This window comes from Arachis stenosperma, chromosome 3, assembly GCF_014773155.1.
Source record: "Arachis stenosperma cultivar V10309 chromosome 3, arast.V10309.gnm1.PFL2, whole genome shotgun sequence".
In the NCBI taxonomy this organism is placed as follows: domain Eukaryota; kingdom Viridiplantae; phylum Streptophyta; class Magnoliopsida; order Fabales; family Fabaceae; genus Arachis; species Arachis stenosperma.
Genome location: NC_080379.1, coordinates 4,320,341 through 4,336,427, shown reverse-complemented (window position 1 = coordinate 4,336,427; position 16,087 = coordinate 4,320,341). Strand labels below are relative to the sequence as shown.

General features: G+C 33.5%; 4 protein-coding genes across 4 annotated transcripts; 3 read left to right on the top strand and 1 right to left on the bottom strand.

Moving 5' to 3' along the window:
- Positions 1-3,270: 3,270 nt before the first annotated feature.
- LOC130965338 (uncharacterized) lies at positions 3,271-4,098 on the top strand. The gene has a single exon (XM_057890106.1). The coding sequence runs from the start codon at positions 3,271-3,273 to the stop codon at positions 4,096-4,098; it is 828 nt and encodes a 275-aa protein (XP_057746089.1).
- Positions 4,099-7,953: 3,855 nt separating this feature from the next.
- On the bottom strand, positions 7,954-9,386 carry LOC130970765 (BURP domain protein USPL1-like). Its single transcript, XM_057896944.1, has 2 exons — positions 9,315-9,386; positions 7,954-9,141 (listed from the first exon to the last, which is right to left on the bottom strand). The coding sequence occupies exons 1-2, from the start codon at positions 9,366-9,368 to the stop codon at positions 8,059-8,061; spliced, it is 1,137 nt and encodes a 378-aa protein (XP_057752927.1). The 5' UTR covers positions 9,369-9,386; the 3' UTR covers positions 7,954-8,058.
- Positions 9,387-10,050: 664 nt separating this feature from the next.
- Positions 10,051-11,240, top strand: LOC130970294 (protein RAFTIN 1B-like). Its single transcript, XM_057896331.1, has one exon. The coding sequence runs from the start codon at positions 10,419-10,421 to the stop codon at positions 11,172-11,174; it is 756 nt and encodes a 251-aa protein (XP_057752314.1). The 5' UTR covers positions 10,051-10,418; the 3' UTR covers positions 11,175-11,240.
- Positions 11,241-13,085: 1,845 nt separating this feature from the next.
- Positions 13,086-15,163, top strand: LOC130969334 (BURP domain protein USPL1-like). Its single transcript, XM_057895007.1, has 2 exons — positions 13,086-13,218; positions 14,118-15,163. The coding sequence occupies exons 1-2, from the start codon at positions 13,165-13,167 to the stop codon at positions 14,964-14,966; spliced, it is 903 nt and encodes a 300-aa protein (XP_057750990.1). The 5' UTR covers positions 13,086-13,164; the 3' UTR covers positions 14,967-15,163.
- Positions 15,164-16,087: the final 924 nt, after the last annotated feature.

Sequence of the window (16,087 nt, the reverse complement as noted above, 5' to 3'; positions counted from 1 at the left end):
ATAGAAAGTTAGAAACTTATGAATCTCTAAAACATAGGTATCTTGAAAAAAGAATAATCAATAACTCATTTTTCATTTATGTTCTTTCATTTTATAGTCAATTTCAAAAAACAAAAAATCAACCTTTGAGCTACTAAGTCTTGTCTTTGTGGTAAGGTTGTAATCTTGGATAACGGATACCCAGCAAGGAGGAGATTTACATTCTTGTCTTCTTTCTCTTATTTTATTCGATTTTTGCCAAATATTTTCTTTAATTATTATATATTTTATGTATATCCTTGTATAGCTAAGTTTTTAAATTAGTGGGTGATCAAATAAAATATTTATTCATATAAAATTGCAATTAATTATTATTATTATTATTATTATTATTATTATTATTATTATTATTATTATTACATTTGTCAATTTTGATCTTTGCAAAAACTTAATAATTTTATATTTTATTTTGTTATCTTTTTAAATATATGTGAGTTAATTTTAATATAAACTTTTTTGTATAATTATCTAATTAATTAAATTCATACATTTATATGCTTTTTTAACTAATAATTGTGAAAATTAATTATCTTTATTAATATAATAATATATGATTAGTCATCTATAAATTTTTTACACTAAAAAAATACAAGAGATTACTTGAATGAGATTGAACTATAGACGTTTGAAGGTAAGTCATTTATTTTTTACAAAGGACTCAATTTTATTTTATAAAGTAAGGAGACAAAATGCTTCAACATGTTGAACATACTACAAAATTACGTAAAATTAGTAGTTAAGTGGTAAATCTAGACAAATTTTATGTATTTTTCAACAATAACACTCCTATAAAAGTTATAGAAAGGCTGGCTGAAATGTTACAGATCAATAACGTTAGGAGTCAAGACAAACATTTTGGATTTTGTTCAGAGACCCAAAAGAGTTAGGATAGAGTTAAACTTTAAAATGGTCTCTGAGATTGGGGTCGTACACTAAGATTGTCCCTGAGATTCTAATTGCATCAATTATGTCACTGGGATTGATAAAAATGCATCACGTTAGTCTCTGACCTATTTTCTATTAACGACGTGATGACATAACTTAATGATGTGGTCTGTTAGTGACATATGTCACTCCATGATTTAGCCACGTGTAATGGTATGATGATGTGTTTACCAGTAACACGTGACAAGCTGATGTGGATGGTTGTGCCACATGTCACAATGCTATTTGGCCACGTGTTTATTTGTACCACGTGTCACAACCATATTCGTTCACATGTCATCTATTATATCATTATCGTAGATGCACTAAATTAGTCCCTCACTTTGCATTAAGTGACTCATTTTTAGTCACTGAAATTGAATGTGGTGCACCAAGCTAGTCCCTTCACCAGTTTTTCTCATTTTTTCAATACTTTAAAATTTTTAATATCTTGGATACACTAATTTCAATTCTATTTTTTCACATATCGTTTAAATACAAGTGTTTTTATAAAAAATTTTAAGATTTTAGTTTTAATTATATAATTTTTTTCTATAATAATTTAACATTGATAAATTTTGTAATATATAAGTATGTTATTGTAAAAAAAAGAATTATATGATTTAGTAACACATTTTTTCATCAAAAAATATGTGTTTTTAACAAGAAATTAAGAATTAAAATACACTTTTTTTCAGCTCTTATGAAATATACGTTTTCATTATGTGTAAATAGGCTAGATTGAAAGCACTTCAAGCATCCTCATTACCATTTTTGACATCTTCAGTCCAGACGAAAGAGGTCGGAGATGATAGTAGGAGTGCTTGAAATGTCTTTACGTCAACTCTAAGACAGCGGTTAGGGGTACCCGAGAAAAAATATTTTATAAAAATACTTGTATTTAAATAACATGTGAAAAAATAGAATTGAAATTAATTGATTCAAAGATATTGAGAATTTTAAATTTATAGAAAAAAAGGAGAAAAAATTAGTGAAGGGACTAGTCTAGTGCATAACATTTAATTTTATGGACTAAAATGAGTCACTTAATGCAAAGTAATGGATTAATTTGGTGCATCTACAACATAATGAATGACACGTGGACGAATACGGTTGCAACACGTGGCACAAACAAACACGTAGCCAAATGACACTGTGACACATGGCACAACCATCCACATCAGCATGCCACGTGTCACTGATCAACACATCATCATATCATTACATGTGGCCAAATAATGGAGTGACACGTGTCACTAATGTTGGTGCATTTTTATCAATTTCAGGGATGATTTTAGTACACAATGCCCATCTCAATAATCATTTTGGGGTTTAACTCCATTTGGATATATCAAGGACAAAGTGATTAAGAAGCTTTAACATTGAAAAATATCATTACTCTTCAATAATGGAAAGGAAGTTCTAGTTAAAGAAGTAGCCCTGAAGGGGTAAGGATGGGAGATGGACATACACACCTGACAATAAGCATTGTTTGGGTAATCTGGATGTGGACAGGTTGGATGTATTCTACCTGAGAAATTACTTCAAAGAGCTAGACTCTGAGACAATGAAGGAGGTTTGGTGGCAGGTCCCAGGGATGAGCCTGGAAGTAGGTTTGAGGCGTTTAGACTCTGATAATGAGTTGAAAGAGATATGTTGTCATGGTGAAAAGAACAATGGGGTAGTAGATGTCTACATTAAACATGCTATTTCAAAACCTGAAATAGTACAATGACAGGATGTTGTTGTGCATGTTGATGACCAGGTGAGGGATCTTGGAAAGCAAGCCAAGTCGAATTTCAGGATGGTGAAAGACCCCCTGTCAAACCTAAGCCTAAGATAGTTCCCAAACCCAAACCCATACCCAGCCATAACAATGTAACTAGGACTAGGAGATACTGTCTGAGGTCTTTAGGGAAAGGTTTTTCAAAAGCAAAGGGAAATGCTGGTGACCATGTTGTTTTATCCTATGACTCAGACTCTCATGACAGCTACGAGAGTGCTGAAGACGAGGCGTATAAGCCACAAGAGTCGGATGATAGCTCGGACGAATCGGGCATTGGATATACTGTTTCTTCACACAAGAAGAAAGTCAACAAACCCAATGCAAGGAAGAAGGTCCAGGCAGAGAGTGGAAAGAAAAAAGGGAAGGCCAAGGTCTGTGTTGATGATGATGGATTTGTGCAAGACATTTCTGATGAAGATGTGGACATCGGATTTGTGGGGGGAGGGAGAAAGGTGGATAACCATGACGCTTTTGATCCGGGGTCAGAAACAGATCGTGCCAATTTGTGGCACTCTTTGTAGATGAAAACACCACCTAATTCAGAGGATGAGCTGATTGGAGAAGAAAGTTCAGAGGAAGTATTTTCGGTATTTAGACAGGGTGCTAGGTTCAGGGAATTGCATTTAGAAGTCGGAATGAAGTTCAATACTAAGTGGGAGTTCAAGGTGGCAGTGTGGGAGTTCACTATACAAGAAGGGAGACGGATGAGGTTAAGGAAGAACGAAGGGAAAATGGTAAGGGCAGTATGTAAGGTGAATGATTGCAAGTGGTTTGTGTACGCATCAAGGGACTATGAAGACAATTGCTGGCAAGTGAAGAGATTCTTCAATGATCACACCTGTCCAAGAGAGGATAGGAACAGGACAGCAAATAGAAATTGGGTTGCAGGTAAGTTAGTAAAAAAACTACAGAAATATCCCGATTTCAAGAACTGTGAGGCTACAACATATTTCAAGACGAAATACGACTTGTCGCTCAATAGGAACTCTATATCATGGGTACTGTGTGATGCTAGGAATATAGTTTATGGGGATGCGAAGGAGCAATATGCCTTGCTTAGGGACTATGGTGAAACACTGTTGAAAACCAACCCGGGATCCACTGTTCAGATTTGCACAAAGCCACAGCCTAGTGGTGAGGTCATATTTGAAAGGATGTATGTTTGCTTGAGTGGGTGCAAGTCAGGTTTCAGGGCTGGCTGTCGTCCGTTAATTGGACTTGATGGGGCTTTTCCAAAAAACTATTTTCGGGGGAAAATTCTATCGGCTGTTGGACAAGATGCTAATCATCATATATACATTATTGCCTGGGCAGTTGTGGAAGTGGAGAACTTTGAGAATTGGAAGTGATTTCTAGAGTTGCTACATGAAGACCTTAGAGACAACAAGACTCATGGGTGAAACTTCATCTCTGACATGCAAAAGGTAATCTCCTAGTATAACCTTAATCTCACGTAAATTGTAATGTATAAAACTATGTTAACTTGGTTTAGTACATAAAGTGCAGTAAACTTTTGTGAATGATGATACCTCTGTTATTATTGTTTGATTAGTTACTATACTTCTGTGGTTTGCTGTTTGTTACAACTTAGATAGGTACTGAATGGTGCAATTCAGGGATTATAATGATGAACGATTTTGAATGATAGGGACTATTATGGTGAACGAGTTTCAAAAATAGGGACTATTATGGTGATTGATGATCAAAGTTAAGAACTGTTATGGTGAACCATTAACACTCATAGGGACTATTATGGTAACATATTGTTTGCTATCTTCAGGGATTACTACCTGCCATGAAAGTGGTGATACCTGATGTTGGCCACTGTTTCTGTGTCTGGCACTTGTGGCAAAATTTTAACAAGCAGTGGAAGGACCTGGAGTTGAGGAGACTATTATGGGAGTGTGATAGAGCAACTACATTTCAAGAGTTTAAGGTATGTAAAGGTAATATTTTTATTTTGGAGTTAGTTTACATGGACTTTTTTCACTATTCTTAATTCTTGTCATTCAGGATTACATGGATAGGATAAAGAGGCTGAACGAGGATGCATGGAAGTATCTTGACAAGTGGCCCAGGGAGGCATGGACGAGGTCACAGTTCAGACACAACCCGAAATTGGACTCGATTTGCAACAACGCTTGTGAGATTTTCAATTCAAAGATAAAGGAAGCAAGGAAAAAGTCTATACTTACTCTTTTAGAAGAGGTGAGGATGTTTGTCATGAGGACTATAGCTAAGAACAAGGTGAAGTTGGACAATCACCTGGGGCTGTTACCACCCGTAATCAAAAGTAGGCTAGAAAAGGTGAGGAAGGAGTCCAGACATTGGCATGCTATATGGTCTGGAGATACTGGGTATGAGAAGTTTGAGGTCCATAGGCGTCCTACAAACAATGTGGTGGATTTGGGGAAAAGATTATGTACCTGCTAGTTCTGGATGTTAACAGGTTGTTTTTTCCCATCCACTTACCTTTGCTTATGGACTTTTACACTTGTTTATAAATGATTTTGTTTTAGAGTTATTCTCCACATACAAGTACTTTTCCATACAAGTCATACAAGTCATTTATTCACGTTTTTTTCGTGTCTCTTCCTCTTCTTCTTCTTCTTCTTCTTCTTCTTCTTCTTCTTCTTCTTCTTCTTCTTCTTCTTCTTCTTCTTCTTCTTCTTCTTCTTCTCTCTCGTTATTGTCGTCATCAACACCACATCTTCCTCCTTTTTTTATTGAAATTTTTTCTCCTCTTTTCGTTTTCTCTTTCTCTTTCATCAAAATCACCAAAAAAAATGAAGAAACATTATTCAAGGTACTGTTTTACTGTTCTTCTAGGTTTTTTTTCTAAATTGTCTTGGCCATGTGCCTCATCCTTAACCAGTAAAACATTAAAAGATTTCAAGAAGAAATATACTGTCTTCGCCTGATATTGGGTGTATTTCTTAAATCTTTTGGGTGTATTTCTTAAATCATTTGGGTGTATTTCTGTAATTCTTTGGATGTATTTCTGTAATCGTTTGGTTTATTTCTGTAACTGTTTGGGTGTATTTCTGTAATCATTTGGGTGTATTTTTATAATCGTTTGGGTGTATTTCTGAAATTTCATTATCTTCAAATCAATTTCAAAGCTTGATTTCAAAAACCATGAAAATAAAAAAAAAATAGAAGGAGATCGAAGGCAAAGAGAGAACGCACGAAGAAAATTGAACAAATTTGGCAAGAAACTCAAAAAAGAAAACGAAGATGAAACACGCGAAGATGGTTCAGTGACGCGCGTGTTAGATTTGGGCCAACTTGTAATACTTGTAAGCCAAAAAGACTTGTATGTGTAGCATAGCTCATTATTTTAACCTAAGCTGGATGTAAATTGGACTTGTAGGGATTCCATGTATTTATGCTTGTGCTGCACTGGCCAGAGTGAACAAGCACCCGGAGGATTTCTGTCACAAGTTGATAACCATGGAGTCTTACAAGGAAATATACAAGTACCAGATCAATCCTATACCTGGCCAAGCCTTCTGGGAACAAAGTCAGTATAACAAGCCATTGGCACCACCAATCAAGAGGAAGCCAGGTAACCTTCAAACAAAGAGGAGAAAGGACTCTGATGAAGGCACAAGTTCTAGCAAGAAATCTAAGCAAGGTACAACCATGAAAATACAGCTTCGACCTTTCACCTGCAAGTACTGCTTGCAAAAAGGTCACACCAAGAGAGGATGTGAAAAGAAAAGAGCAGCTGACGCTGCTCAAGCTGCAGCTGATGTTGCGGCAGCTGCAAAGGCTACGGAAGCTGCTAAAGACCCTAAAAATGCTACTGCCCAAGCAACTGCAACTACCCAGGCCACTGCACCTAACATTGCAACTGCCACTGCCCATGCAACTGTAACTGCTACCAGTACAGCTATGGCTACTGCTAATATTACAATCAATTCTGCTTCTATTGGTCAAGCTTCAAAGATTGATCTGTCACAGCCAATTTGTTCTGAACCAGAAGATTCTCAAAAGGTACAATAGTAATTCTATAATAAACCTTTTTAATTCATGGACTAATAGCTCTAAAAAAGGTTTAGTGGGTGACGAACTTTGGTTTTCATTTGTGGTTTGAAATTTGTGTAGTTCACTGAAGTAAAAGGGAAACCAGCCACAAGACCTGCCAAACTGTCTGCTAGAAGAAGGTCACCACCAACAACCTCTTCTACAGCACTGGACCCAATAAAGGGTGCAAGTTCTGCCACTGCCTCACGATTCACAAATTTTCTGAAATTTGTGTCGACCTTTGGATTTAAGCACCCCCGGAAGAAGTGAAACTTAATATTATAGGACATTACACTTGTGAAGTGTTTGTTTTTTGTTAAAAGAAACAGTGACTATGCTCACTATAAACAATTGTTCATTTTATTGATTACTAATCAAGTATGTCATACTACTTGCTCAATTACTTATGACTGTAATGTGTTAAAACTATGAATGGTTTGCCATATTTTGGTATAGATCAATTAATAGTATCCATGGTTTGAATCAATCTTTCTGTTACTTATTTACGTGTAATTTTTATTCATCCAACAGGATATTTTATTATAGTAAGCTAAGATCAGTTACAAAAACCTTGTGATGTTACCACATAACACTTTCATTCATTACTTTGGGAACTACATTACATTGACATGTTCTCAACTCTTTAATAGCATCATTCCTACAAAAACAACAACTACTAAGAACCCAAACCTAAGAACATGAGTAATGAATTTCAGATTCCTAATGTCTGCCTCCATCTTCCCCATCAGCCATGCAAAGTTCATCTTTCTATCACCATCATCATCTCCTGAAACAGCTCTTTCAGGCAGCTCCTCTTGCACACAATCTACTCAAACGAATAACCCACACCATGTTTTTTCACTTGTCTGCAAACAACCAAAAAAAATTCAATCAACTACAAATCAATTACCTTTAGGATCATGTGATGTCATTACCAAATGTGCTTATATGCTTGGCGTATCTATGTTTAAGTTAATCTTAGACTGCATTTAATAAGTTGTACTATTATACTATTATGTTTGATGTGCATGCTATAAATTATAATCACAGATTTCTCGTGATGATGATGATATTCAGTATTAGTTTCTTCTACCAAGTGTTGTTTATGGAATTGTAATCCTAGATTTCTTTTTTTTTTTTTACCATAATCTTAAAATTCATTCATAAACGCAAGTCATACAAACAAAGATGAAGTCTACAATAGGAACAAGATCATGAGTTGGCTACTAGGTCATTTATCATTGACCCTTTATTGCATAGATACTCACTCCCTATTCTTTTCACATGGTGACTGTTGAGGGTTGGGGAACCCACATAAGATGCTTCACAGGGAAGAAGTGGCACACTGGAGCCTCCCCAGGCATGAACCCAAGTTGCTTAAACAGAATGTGATTTGGACTCCAATCAGATGTGTCCAAGTGGCACACGCCAAGAGCTTCAACTTTGTCTCCATTCTCACCATCTAACAAGACCTTGAACACCCTGGTCCCTGTTGATATGAAGTGGCAATAGTAAACACCATATGGGTATGGCATAGGATGACAAGCTACCCATTTAGGAGCATATATATCTTCTGATATTTTCAAAATGGTATATTTTTGCAGAGGAGCCCCTGAGGATGGAGTAGTTGTGTGAATGTTGTGCTTTTCCTCTGCTCCAATGATGTTGTGAACAAATTCCAGCATGGACTCTAAAGAGTTAGCACAAATCTTAGTCTCCCCTGTGATGGTTCCTGCTTCACATTGTTCAATTGTGGCTTTCATGGACTTGGCTTGTGCAGAATCTTCGGAGATTGAGAAGAGTTGAAGAACACTTGGAAGTTGTGAGGTTGAGAAAGGAATGGAGTCGGCATCTTTCTTTGATAGGAAGTGAGAAAAGTCTTCGACAGGAAATTGGAGGGTCATAATGTTCCCCACGTATAGATCATCGATGGCAAAGAATCCAACCTTGAATGCCTCAGTGTGGTCTACATTAGAAGATTGTGTTTCCTTGGAACGAGGGCCATAGCTTGTCAGATAAGGCTTAGCTGAATCCTGGGCTGTGGCAGACTTTGTTTTTATTTCTTTGTTGGAACCACTAGGTTCATCACCATATTGAGTTATGTATGGCTGTTTGGCATCACGGGGAGTAGTTGTGTAGCCAGTAATATAAGGTTTATTAGTTGAGCTTAAGGAAAAATCTTTGTCAGAACCATGGGCACCAGTTTTATAACCTGTAAGGTAGTTAAGTTTATTACTTGAAGTTGCATAGCTAGTTATGTAAGGTTCATTGGGCTTTTCATGGTTGATATATGATTGTGAATTTGTATCTGTATCATCTTGCAACTCTACCTTCAGATCTCTGCCACTGATAACATGCCTATTCTGTTATGCAATTAAACAATAATGTAAAAAATTAAAATAAGTAAAAAATGTAACTATTCATAATGTATATTTGCAGTTAATTTACTAAATAGTGATATATTTCTAGATACTAGGACATGCATAATGGAAATTGACCCCAATAATATGATATAACGCAAGATTAAATGAATTACCATTAAGAAGAAAAGGAGTAAAAGAAGAACCCAAAGAGTAAGCTTAGTAACCATCTTTTCTACTATGTTGGAAAAAGCTTCTTCACTAATATCACTTGTGAAGTGAGAATGAGTTCCACTTAAAGAGAACTACTCTTTTTATAGGCACTAGGGAGACTTGGCTTCTTCCACATAACATATTGAATAGGATAATATTATCACATTGCGCAAAACTTGGTGATTGTGTTACTTAATTAACACTCGTTTGAAAAGTTTTAAAAATAATCTTTTTTAGTTTTTAACTTATAAAAAATAGTAGTATTAATATTTGGTATATTTTTTAAAATTAAATTATAGTTTTTTAGTAACTCTTACGTCGTAGGCTTATCTTAGCTTAACTCGACTTATACCAGCTTTTTGTCTCTCTTTTGGTTTCTCTTCCTTTATATAGAAGCAATCTTTCTTACACAGTTTTCTCAATCCTCAGTCTCATTCCCTTTATGTCTCCTTACAACATACTAAAATAGATAGACAGAGAGATAGATTGTTGTTTATTCAATCTTTCTGACACAGTTTTCTCAATCTTCAGTCTCATTCCCTTTATGTCTCCTTACAACATACTAAAATAGATAGACAGAGAGGTAGATTGTTGTTTATTCACAATTTTCTGACACAGTTTTCCCAATCCTCAGTCTCATTCCCAACAAGCCTAACTACCTTCTAGGTTATAGAACCAGTACCCATGCTCCTGATACAGATATTTTATTCTGGTCAACTGATAAAGCTTATATCACTCAACATGGTGGTGATGTTGGTCCCAAAAGAGATTCAAATGCGCCATACATCGCTCAATATGGCGTTGGTGGATCCAACAAAGAAATAAAAAAATCTGCCACAGCCCAGGATTCGGCTAAGCCTGACGTAACAAATTATGGCCTTCATTCCAAGAAAACATATATCACTAAATATGGTAGTGATGCTGGTTTTAAGTTTACTCAATATGGTGATGGCATTGGTCCCAAAAGAGATTCAAATGCACCATACATCTCTCAATATGGTGGTGACAATTCCAACAAAGAAATAAAAACAAAGTCTGCCACAACCCAGAATTCAGCTAAGCCTTATATGACAACCTATGGCCTTCATTCTAAGAAAACGCAAGGCTTGAAGGGAGGGCCACCATCTTCCAGCGTAGACCACACTGAGGCATTCAAGGTTGGATTCTTCGCCATGGATGATCTCTACATAGGGAACATTATGACCCTCCAATTTCCTGTGGAAGAGTTCTATCACTTCCTATCAAAGAAAGAAGCCGACTCCATTCCTTTCTCAATCCCACAACTTCCAAGTGTCCTTCAACTCTTCTCAATCTCTGAAGATTCTTCACAAGCCAAGTCCATGAGAGGCACAATTGAACAATGTGAAGCAGGTACCATCACAGGGGAGACTAAGATTTGTGCTAACTCTTTAGAGTCCATGCTGGAATTCGTCCACAACATCATTGGATCAGAGGAAAAGCACAACATTCACACAACTACTCCATCTTCAGGGGCTCCTCTGCAAAAATACACCATTTTGAAAATATCACAAGATATCTATGCTCCTAAATGGGTGGCTTGTCATCCTCTGCCATACCCATATGGTGTTTACTATTGCCACTTCATATCAACAGGGACCAGGGTGTTCAAGGTCTTGTTAGATGGTGAGAATGGAGACAAGGTTGAAGCTCTTGGCGTATGCCACTTGGACACATCTGATTGGAGCCCAAATCACATTCTGTTTAAGCAGCTTGGGTTCATGCCTGGTGAGGCTCCAGTGTGCCACTTCTTCCCTGTGAAGCATCTTATGTGGGTTCCCCAACCCTCAACAGCCACCATGTGAAAAGAACAGAGTTCTGTTGTTGCTTAGTGAGCAAGTTTCTATGCAATAAAAGGTCAATGATGGAAAGTCTCAGACTCTCAGTAACTAACTCATCATTATTTTGCTGTTGTAGTCTTGTAGAGTTCATCTTTGTTTCTATCCTTGTGTTTTATCTATGAATTTTTTAAGATTATGCAGCAGATAGCTGCAATCCTAATATGGAAAAAGGTTAATATTGTTCTTAATATTTAAAATCGTTTATTTTTATTTCAAATATTTTATTTTATTTTTTTATTAAAATTAATATTTTTTTTATAAATTTTTTCCTATATTATTATGGACTTTATGGTTTTTTTTTTCCTTATTCTTTAACTAATTTTACTTCCAAATTATTGCAATTATCATTATAACCATTATAACCATTATTATTTGATTAGTAATAATTTACATTTATATTTATAGATGCTTTTTTTAGTTAAAAATAAAATTTGAATCCAAACTTTTTAGATGATATATTGCACACAAAAATATATAATTTATATTTATATTATTAAAATTTTATACACATAAATTAATATAATTTATACTTAAATTTTTTAAAATTTATATATATAAATTAATAAAATTTATTTATTAAAATAATTTAATATTTATACTAATTAAATAATGACTACAAATACTAAAAATTAGTCACCCAAAAACTTCTCATATCAAATTACATTAACTTGGACTTTTTCTCCACTAGACTTTTTTGGATCTAATTTTAGATTCTGGGAGGGATATTCGTATATATTCCCATCAGGTCTATCAGAGGCATTACATTATCAACCATAGTCAACTTGTTTTACTTTTTATTCTGAGTAGATTAACCATTAACGTTAAATGCGTCTAGATTATTATTTATTTGCGTTGAGATAATAGAACCAATTTGAAAGGGAAGATGCCAAGTGTGAAAACATATCACAAGCAACATTTCTGGTGTAATTTATTGTTACAAGATCATATTTACTATGAGAAGTATAACATAAAAATTGTGAATATTTATTATTTAATTGCTGGGATTAATCATGATTGTGAATTTGTGATGATCCAGAATCGAACATAACTGTAAGTGATTAAAATTCAAACAATAACCACATTCATATATATATTGAAAATGTATTTTATGAGAATAAAATTTTTATATGAGAATGTATTTATAATTATTGAATTAATTTAAATGATTAAATTTAAATGTATTCAATAAATAAGATACAAATAATGTATTAATTATAGTCATTCAATTTATACGTGAATGAGTTTATTACTATAATTTTTTTATTTTTGGAATTCACCAAAAATCGAATTCTAAACCTTTAAAATTTAAACATAAAATTCTGATAACATACATGTCATGAAACCACTCATTCAAAAACTTAAATCGATATAAGAAGACAACGTGAATAATTATATCTCGAACAATGTACAAATAGTATTTTTGTTTCTCTTTTCACTAAAACTATATCTATTAACTATTCCAAAAATTCAAATGATTATAAATGAAAATTCCTTGAATATTTAGTTATACTTTAGTTAATTAAGTACAGAAAGGAATTGATCTCAAAATTTAAAAAACTCCTGAAAATGATACTTGAATTATATTTTTCTTGTGTTAGCGTGCACATCACAACCTATTACGTTTTGTATCACATAAAATTTAGCATTGATGCTCATCGATCAATAAACTTGAGTATGATAACCTTATTAAACTGCAAACTTAATTAGGTCATTCATTAGAGGATAATTATCTAGTCTAACAAGCTAGCTCTATTAATTAAGATACTAAATTACCACAATCACCAAGTTTTTGTGCAGCCTGAATATTATTATCCTATTCAATATGAGAAGTGGAGGAAACCTCCCTAATGCCTATAAAAAGAGTAGTTCTCTTCAAGTGGAACTCATCCTTACTAGCTAGTTACTTCACTAGTGAGTGCTGAAAAATCTTTTTCCAACATATATAGTTGAAAGGATGGCTGCCAAACTTGGTCTTTGGTTTCTTCCTTTTCTCCTCTTCTTCTTAATGGTAATTCATTTATGCACATACACTGATCTCAGTATTATATTCTTTATTATATCAAATTATTGGGCCAATTTCCATGCATTATTATGTCCTAGTAGAACTATATATCCCTATCTAGCATATATTAATTAGTTACTTTTTTTTCGATAATTATTAGTGACTTATTATACCTTTTTTTTTAATATCTTGTTGGCATGTATAACTCGAGCTCATAACTTTTATATATATATATATATATATATATATATATATATATATATATATATATATATATATATATTTAATTTTGATATATTAATAATGTAAATTATTTTATATCGTTATTTAATGATATCCGTTTATTTAAATAATTATTCATGCATTAATTGTTGAAAGTAGTTATTTTTACTAATCTGGTATACATAATTAAATACACATATAAATTAAATTAAATTATATATTAGTACATTAAAATTATATATATATATATTGGCGGTATAAATTTTACATAGAAAAATGAGAGTTTTATATCCTATTTAATAATAATAAAAATAATGTGAACAGTTTGATATTGAATAAATAAGTCCAGCACATACATATTTTTCTATGCATATCGTTAATATATATTAATGGAGTATAAAATTTACATAGTATAAATTTCATATTCTATATAATAGTAAAAAAAAATAATGTGAACAATTTGGTATTGAAGAAAATAAGTTTAATACATATTTCAACAATAATCAATTTTATATTCATCTTGCTTTATCGTATTAATGAGAGAATATCATAAAATATTTAGAAAATGCACCTCTTTTTGTTAAGTGTGTATAGCAAGCATCGTAACCAACCTCCTACTCAAGACAATTATATTTGCAAGTTTGTGTTGCATATGAATTCCTTGTCCTTTAATTGCAAAACAGAATGGGGTCAACATTGGTTGCAGAGATCTAAAAGCAGAGTTGCAAGGTCATACAGAAATGAATTCACACCATGGAAATCACAATAAACCTAACTACCTTATAGGGTACAAAACCAATACCCATGGTTCTGACAATGATTTTTCCTCTTCTTCAACTAATGTAGACCACACTGAGGCATTCAAGGTAGGATATTTCGCCATGGATGATCTCTTTGTAGGGAACATTATGACTCTCCAATTTCCTGTCGAAGAGGTTCCTCACTTCCTATCAAAGAAACAAGCTGACTCCATTCCTTTCTCAACCTCACAACTTCCAAGTCTTCTTCAACTCTTCTCAATCTCTCAAGATTCTCCACAAGCCAAGTTCATGAGAGACACACTTGAACTATGTGAAGCAGGAATGCTCACACAAGAGACTAGGATTTGTGCTAACTCTTTAGACTCCATGCTAGAATTTGTGAACAACATCCTTGGATCAGAGGAAAAGCACAACATTTACACAACTACTCCACCTTCAGGGGCTCCTCTGCAGAATTACACCATTTTGAAAGTATCAGAAGATATCTATGCTCCTAAATGGGTGGCTTGCCATCCTCTTCCTTACCCTTATGCTGTTTACTATTGCCACTTCATAGCTACAAACACCAGGATATTCAAGGTCTTGTTAGTTGGTGAGAATGGAGACAAAGTTGAAGCTCTTGGCGTCTGCCATTTAGACACATCAGAATTTAACCCAAATCACGTTATATTTAAGCAGCTTGGGTTCATGCCTGGGGAGGCTCCACTCTGTCACTTCTTCCCTCTGAAGAATCTTATGTGGGTTCCCCAACCCACAGCCACCACCATGTGAGAAGGACAAAGTTCTGTGTTGCTTAAGAAGTAAGTATGTATGCAATATGCAATAAAGGGTCAAGATAGAAGACTTCTGTAGCCAACTCATGATCATGTTTCTGTTGTAGATCAGACTTCATCTTTGTTTGAATGCCTTGTGTTTTATGTATAAATTTCAAGATTATGAAGCTGGCTAGGTGGCTGGTGTTTAACTTATCTTGTATGTATATTTAAATAAACTATAATTATTTCTAATTGTTAAAAAAGGTTAAATCAATAGAAGATCAGTGTTACAAAATAAAAAATAAGTGTCGTTATTAGAAGAATGTTGCGTGCTACGCAAAATTATTAATGGAGATAAGTTCTGCCCTATTAAGGCCTAGTTTGGAAACAACTTAATTAAATCTTTTTAAAAAATAACTTAAATAATAAATGATTATATTAAAAATAATTTATAAATAAATTATTTTGTATTTAGATTTTTAGTTTTAAAAATACTTATTTTATAGATATGTGATAAAAAGTAATAATATTATGAGAAAAGTTATTTTTTTTAATTTCTCTATAAATTCTTAAATAACTTCTTAAAAAGCTACAATTTAATTTTAAAAATTATACCAGATATTAATACTACTACTTTTTATAAATCAAAAACTAAAAAAAATTACTTTTGACACTTCTCAAACGGCCCTAAATCCCACAAAATCTTAGGATTACAGAACGATAGATTCCATTTGAAAGTTATTTTATGTTAAAAGCTGCTTACCGCGGAATCAAATTAATTAAGATATTAATTAGTGATTATTTTTAATTCTTTTTTATCTATTTCTGTGACTGTATGGATATTTTAGAGCCTTGAAGTTTGGATATGGCTTTTTTGTAAGACACCAAGATATTAGGGAATTGAATTGGGTTTATTAACGTTTCTTTCCTAAGTGGTCCTGGCCCAAACAACTGGCCTCATCAAAATGGATAAAATATTCTGTGGTGGGCCTTAATATTTTTATTAGAAAAATTTTTAATATCATTCTCAACTATTTATCACATAACAAATAATCGCATATTAGGTCAAATATTAATAGATATAATAATAAGGAGTGTTAGGGCAGTAAATTTGTAATTTGTAGTTATCAATGAGCT